Source organism: Octopus sinensis, unplaced genomic scaffold (genome assembly GCF_006345805.1).
Source record: "Octopus sinensis unplaced genomic scaffold, ASM634580v1 Contig09785, whole genome shotgun sequence".
Classification (NCBI taxonomy): Eukaryota; Metazoa; Mollusca; class Cephalopoda; order Octopoda; family Octopodidae; genus Octopus; species Octopus sinensis.
The window spans coordinates 12,501-20,000 of record NW_021831928.1 but is presented as its reverse complement, the minus strand read 5'-3'; the positions used below and the strand labels follow the sequence as shown (position 1 = coordinate 20,000).

At 40.2% G+C, this 7,500-nt stretch overlaps 1 protein-coding gene across 1 annotated transcript in view; it reads right to left on the bottom strand.

The window, feature by feature from the left end:
- LOC115228188 (protein flp-like) overlaps positions 1-2,047 on the bottom strand; it is a 15,950-nt gene extending 13,903 nt beyond the window's left edge. The window contains exon 1 of the mRNA XM_029798830.2: positions 1,611-2,047. Within this exon, the coding sequence (XP_029654690.1) occupies positions 1,611-1,945 (335 nt within the window). The 5' untranslated portion in view covers positions 1,946-2,047. The remainder of the gene's footprint in view (positions 1-1,610) is intronic.
- Positions 2,048-7,500: the final 5,453 nt, after the last annotated feature.

The following is a 7,500-nucleotide window of genomic DNA, read 5'->3' as shown; positions in this document are numbered from 1 at the left end:
TCGGAAAAGGCGACCCATGCATGGACTAGAATAGCGGTGTGATAACCTAAATCCCGCCCCCAAGCTTGACACCACCACCCAGGGTCGGCTCAAGGTACCGGCAACTCGGGTAGTCGCCCGGGACGCCATGTGCTTTTTAGTCTACATTTTCACTTTCTCTTCTTGTAAAAGTTTTAAAAAATTACACTTGTAAAGGCTCCGAAGTTCAGCTTACCCGGGGAGCCAGCAACCCCAGGGCCGGTCCTGCCACTGCCTGGCTCTTGGATGTCTTTAGGAAAACCCACACTGTCAATAACATTAAGGCCAGATCTTCAGTCAGTAGGGAACTTCCCAAAACTCTCGTATCCCTAAAAATGGTTTTGAAGACTACTCGCCCTCTGACAAGACCAAAGGTTGGCAGTAAGGTGTGCTGCGGCCCTTTGAGTGGGTAAGTTACTGTAATGTGCTCTGTGGACCTCGAGCTTTTTCTAAGGATTTTTTCCCCGAATTTAATGTATTTGTAGAACATCGAGTAGTTAAGGGCTTTTAGATATCCCTTGTTTTAAAAATAATTTGTTTTCATAAGCATTGCTACTGAACGGAACGGTGAGATATGCAGGGATATTTTAATAAGATATCACATAATATATATTATGTGATATTTTATATCATATAATATATAGAGAGTATGAGCAAATATACAAAAACAAACAAAAGAATCATAAGTGATCGTTTAACCATCACACATTTCAGTCATGAGACTGCGGCCATGCTGTGGCATCACCCTCAAGGATTTTAGGAGAACGAATCGATCCCTATACTTATTCTATTTTTTAAACCTGGTACTTACTCTATCGGTCTCTTTTGCTGAACCGCCAGGTTACGAGGACGTAAACACACCAACACCAATTGTCAAGCGGTGGTGGTGGAGCAACACAGGCAACAACACACACAAATATATATATATATATATATATATATATATATATATATATATTAATATATATATATATATATATATATATATATATATAGTATATGTATGTATATACGACGGGCTTCTTTCAGTTTCCGTCTACCAAATCCAGCTCTAGCTGAAGACGCCCAACTATAAAAAAATGGTATAGTCACTGTTGGAATGTCTTTGATGATAGATCCGATTGATCAGAGGTGACTTATGTGGGGTCGCTAGTCTGTGACTTAATTTCTACACATTATCAGAGATTTATGCAAGACCTTCGAGAGAAAGTGGAATGAGATTGCTTTAAGCACGGCCCTACTAAGATGGCCTCTCAAAATTTAAGGGGGCTTGAGAATTTTCTTATCTTTTTGGTTTTAGCGAAGAGTCCGTCGGGTATTCATTGGTCCTTCCTTGATGCTGTAGATCCCAAACCAATCTACCCATTGAAGCCCCCTACACACACACACACACCTTTAATAGACACTGGATTTATAGCCACATGTTCCCCCGAGAAGGGTCAAAGCAGACTCAATTTCGGTGGTATTTGAACCCAGAAAATAGAGAGGTATAATTAAACAAGTTCAACTTACTTTGTCTGACAAACAACGGGTTTTACCAAATAAAACCTCAAGAAGCATATAAATAAATTACATAAAACATATTAACTTACTTTTTCATCTCCTCAATTACTTTAACAAGAGTTGCCGCTCCAAATGCCTTCGTCAAAGAAGCTATGCCAAATAAGGTATTATTATCAACTTTAGCTTCGCTGCTTAGGTTCCGTCGGCCAAAACCTTGTCTGTAGACTACTTCGTCATTCTTGACCACAACTACAGCGCCTGCGACCAAATTTTTTACTCGAAGCAAAGTGTTGGCGAATACTGAGATCTTCTCGTGTGTTTCGTTTTGAGAATATCTTTGTTCTGCGGCGCGACATTGGATAGAATCCGAGAAGATAATCACACAGAAACAGCAGAAGACAAACAGTTCTCTGAATGTCAACATGATGAACTGGACAGAGACAGAGCTGCAGAACTTATATAAATTGCTTGTAAGGAAAATAAAATCGGATTAAAGCAAGTGTCTTGCCTTTTCGTTATAGATACGGAAACAATGGCGAGAAAATACTTATATATACGGTAACAAGGTGCGGTTGGTTTACTGACAGATGATTGGCTAATTTGGCTTGTAGTTCTATGTATGGGAAGTGTGTGAGAAGGAGAGAGAGAGATAGAGGAACATAGAAGAGGAGATAGAGGAAGACAGAGGGGGTGGGGTAGAGAGAAAGGGAGAGAAAGGACAAGATCGTATATCTTGATATCATTTGTATAGCATGACATGGTCAGGTTAGTTGGTTGTGATTGCCTGTTATCTTGTAGATCTCTGTATGCGTATGTGTCAATGTGTGAGCGTGCGTGCGTGTGCATGTATGCGTATGTTTGTGTGTGTGTGTGTGTGTGTGTGTGTGATGTATATGTATACGGTGTATTGTGGATGAGGTGCTACGGGTAGAATGTGGCATGATGTAAGTAAGAGAAAGTGTATTCTATAGAAGAGCGTGTTTGCAGGTCGCTGCCACTCCTGTGGTTATAATAAGGGGAAACTTTGGTAGTTGGCTTCAGGTATTGTTAGAGATTTCGTCAAACTGATTCCAAAGAGCAAATATCCAAAATTCTCCAGAGACCAAATCTTCAATAAAACCAAAATGCCAACAAAGAATATTTATGTAAATACACGCCTACGTGCACGCACGCACGTACGCACGCACATGTATATATGCTTGTGCGTGTGTACACAATGTATATATGAATATGTTTGTGTGTATATGCATATGATTGTGTACAGGTGTGTATGTGTATGTGTATGTGTGTGTGTGAGGGGGTGCATACTTTATTTGTTAAACGGCCATCTGATTGTCACGTTATCTATTTATATATTCAGACAATATGTCCAACCGACCGTCCTTCCGTTCGTCAGCCCGTCTGTCTGTCCTTTCGTCTATCTATCTATCTATCTATCTATCTATCTATCTATCTATCTATCTATCTATCTATCTATCTATCTGTCTATCTGCCTGTCTGTCAGTCTGTCTGTTTGTTTGTCTGTCTGTCTGTCTGTTTCTCTGTCTCTCTGTCTCTGTCTCTGTCTCTGTCTCGCTCTCTCTCTCTCTCTCTCTCCTCTCTCTCTCTCTCTCACACTCTATGTAGGTATGTTTGTGTAGTTGTGTGTATGCATGATTATTTTTCGGGTATCTATAATAAGGCCAAATCGAGACTGAAACACATCGTCCGTAAGTGTACACACAGACACACACACACACACACACACACACCACACACACACACACACACACACACACACACACACACACACACACACATTGGCGGTTGCATGGCTGCGTGATTTAGAAATCCGCTGCAGAAACACATTACAAACTTTGACCCCCAACTGTGCGCCGCATTCGGGCAAGTCATTGCGAGTCGGCCAAAGCCACGTGAGGGAAATATGGAAGCGGGAAAGTAATTCGTGTGCGTACTTAGGTATACACGGGCGTACGTACGCACGTATGTATGTATGTATGTATGTATGTATGTATGTATGTATGTATGTATGTATGTATGTATGTATGTATGTATGTATGTATGTATGTATGTGTGTGTGTATGTATGTATGCATGTATGTATGTGTGTGTATATATATATGTATTTATGTATGTATGTATATATGTATAATTACATACATATACATACATATGCATACAAGCATTCCTATTTAAATATGTGTGTGTATAGGCATGTTTATATATACACACACAAGTTGATATATTTGTACACACACAGGTGTGTATGTGTATGCATGTGTATATGTTGTGTGTGTGTATGCATGTGTGTATGTTGTGTGTGTGTGTGTGTATGCATGTGTATATGTTGTGGTGTGTGTGTATGCATGTGTATATGTTGTGTGTGTGTGTGTATGCATGTGTATATGTTGTGTGTGTGTTTGTGTGTGGTGTGTGGTGTGTGTGTGTGTGTATGCATGTGATATGTTGTGTGTATGTGTGTAGCATGTATTGTGTTGTGTTGTGTGTATGCATGTGTATATGTTGTGTGTGTGTGTGTATGCATTGTATATGTGTGTGTGTGTGTGTGTGTATGCATTGTATATGTTGTGTGTGTGTGTGTGTGTGTGTATATATGTTGTGTGTGTGTGTGTGTATGTAAAGGTAAGATCCAAGGATCAAGGTGTAGGAAATTAGTAAGCTTCGAGAAGTCCGGAGAAAGTATAAAAAAAAAAAACATTCACGGACTGAAGAGGTTTGTTGACGTAGAAGGTTGTAAAATTTTCCCCCATCGAAGTTCGATCAGCTGAAAGAAGTTATTTTCTAGTTTACGGTTAGCAGCTGGGGTTGCTGTGTATGCGAATAGAAATCCAGAATTAGGGAATGGAGAAGGTAAAATCCAGGCTATATGTGTTTCGTAGCTAGGAGAACTTCGGAAGTAGTAATTATCCAGACGAGGGGTTATCCGCCAGCTTCTCATTGGGCCAAAGATACCTTAGGCAAATGAAGATTATATTGTCATCAAGGGATCCCATGTTGACTCGCAGGAGATTCGATCGAAAATGCGTGGGAACCACCGACTCTGTGTGTGTGGGTGCGAGTGCGTGTGAGTGTGTGTGTGTGTGCATGTGTGTGGGTGTGAGCGTGTGTGAGTGTGTGTGTGTGTGTGTGCATGTGTGTGTGTGTACGTATTTGTGCCTGTATATAAGTAAATTTATATAAAGACAAACAGAAAGTTGATAGATAGATAGATAGATAGATAGATAGATAGATAGATAGGTGGATAGATGGATGGATGGATGGGTAGATAGATAGGTAGGTAGGTAGATAGATAGATGATGGATAGATAAGTAGGTAGATAGATAGAAAGATAGATGGATGGATAGATAGATAAGTAGGTAGGTATGTAGGTAGATAGGTAGATAGGTAGATAGATAGATAGATAGATAGATAGATAAGCACGTAGGTAGCTAAGAACTCACGTACAGCCATACAGACGAGAGTGCGCGTGCGTATGTGTGCTTATGTCAGCTATATAGATGTACACATCTATATAAATAAACAGAAACTTTAGCCGGAGAGGAAGTTAGACATCACGTTAGACTGTCAACTTACATCGGTACAATACAAAAGCCTGAATAGAATCCGAGACGGTGTCTGTCAATCAGGAAATCGAAAAGGCCATGTTCTTACCCTGAACAGCCTTCCAGAACATTCCACTTGAACAAAAGGCACGCAACAACGGGCCTACACAACTAGAACAACAACGATAATAATCTTTTCTGCTGAAGGTACAGAGCCTGAAATTTTGGGAGAAGCGATAAAACTATTACATCGACCCCTGTACTCAACTGGGACATATTTTATCGACCTCGTAAGGGTGAAAATGCAAAGTCAAAACACAGCAGAATTTGAACTCAGAACGTAGTAACAAACGAAATGCCGCTAAGCATTTTGCCCGGCGTGCTAACGATTCTGCCAGCTTGCCGCTTTGATATTTATAATAATGATAATGACGTTGATCTGGCAGTGGCTCTCATGGCTTTTGATCTTAACTGATTGGAAGTGTTATCATGTACATTGCTTTGTCTTGGTATAAAAGATGGGCTACAGCAAACAGTCTGCTCAATACCACAGATTTGCTTGTCAGTTGTTTGACCTTAACCTGTTGAACGCGTTCCTTAATGGCTGATGATATGTGCATTTGTGATCAAGAGCAGGAGTAGTTGAGGAGCATCATAGCCATATGTTGAGAGGAAATGTATGGAGTTTGAATAATTCACCTCTGGAAACATGGGCGTTCCGTTCAACATCTTTAAACAAACCTTATTCAGGTACTTTTTGAATAGCATGGGCTACTCGACCTGAAGAAAATTCTAACTGGGCCCCACCTGCAAGGTCATGCGCTGTTTATCTTGAAAGGAGATCACCATGTTGCGCACATATGGTTGTGATGCATGTGCCTGGTGTACCCTTATCAGACGGGTAGTCATGATGGGTATACTGGGCTTCGTATATTTTACCCCAGTGTCACTTTGATGGCATAAACTGCTCTCTCACTCAATAATAATAATAACAATAATAATAATAATAATAATAATAATAATAATAATAATAATAATAAAAATAATGATGATGATGATGATGATGATGATGATGGTCCTCCCATCGATTTCGACAGTTGAGTGTTTAAAGGAAAAGACAAAAAAAAAGGGATTGAAAATAAAAGACGTTGCTCCTATTTGCGATGGATGCCTGGACGTAATATCAGTCCTGGTATGGACTTTGGTATGAAGTCACAATGCGGACACTGATGATTTTGCCTGGACAAAGGTGTCTGTTGATTGCAGGATGTGGCTTTTTTTTTTTTTTGTTTTGATTTTTTCAACTCAAATTGTTTTGCTGCATCATGACACATTTTACGCCACGCAGATCGATCCAGGCAATGGCTTTCCTAAGATGTCAAATTAAGCTGTAGAAACTTTATTGATTGCTTCAACTTATCCTTATACCTAAGGATGGGTCTTCCTTTGCCGCGGCATCTCTCTGCTTGTTGGCCACACAAAAGGATTTTCGGATTGCGATTATGTTTCATTCGAACATGTCATCCAATTTGCACAAAATTCTGCACAGCATCTTTTTGATTATGAAGATATCAAATTTTTCTAAAATGTTGACATTTCATATCTTATCTTGCCATTTTATGTTGTAAATATTGTGCAGACAGCACATGTGAAAGGTTTCAAGTTTCTTTATATATCTGGAGTAGAGAGTCCATGATTCTGCCCGTACAAAAGTGTGCTTAAAGTACAAGGTTTGTTTATACTTATTTTAGTCTTCAAACTGACACCGTATTCAGCCGAGAAACGATGGAGTTCCGCCGCAAAACTAACAACTAAAAAGGACCTGGAAGCTCTGAAAGCCTGATCATCGATGCCCAGGACCAGGCATTGAGCACCGACTCACTGAAAAAGGATTTATGCCAAACAAGTGCAACGATTGTGTGGGAATCTTTGGGAAGAAGGTCGAAAGCGTGACTCACATTGTTAGATCTCGTGAAAGACTTGCGCAAAGAGATTACTGGTGAAAATATAAGGCACCCACGAAACCTTCACTGACTACTGTACCAGGAGTACGGATATAAGGTAATGGTACCAGCATACACCGGAAAAGGTAATGGACGAAACCGAGAAGGCAAAGATCATCTGAGACTTTGACTCCTAGATAGACAAGGTGCTACAGCAACGAAGGTCAGATATAGTAGCCCTTAAGAGGTACAAGAAAGGGTGCTTAATAATCGACGTGGCAGTATCAGGAGATCAACGTATTATCACGAAAGAAAGAGAACAGGTTGAGAAATACGGAGACCAGAGAATTGAGATCGCCAACCTGTGGCAGCTACGAGAGTCAAACATAACAGCTGTTCCTGTCGTTATCGGAGCATTGGATTCAATACCACCCAAATTGAAGAAACGCCTGGAAACATTAGAAATACCCTACA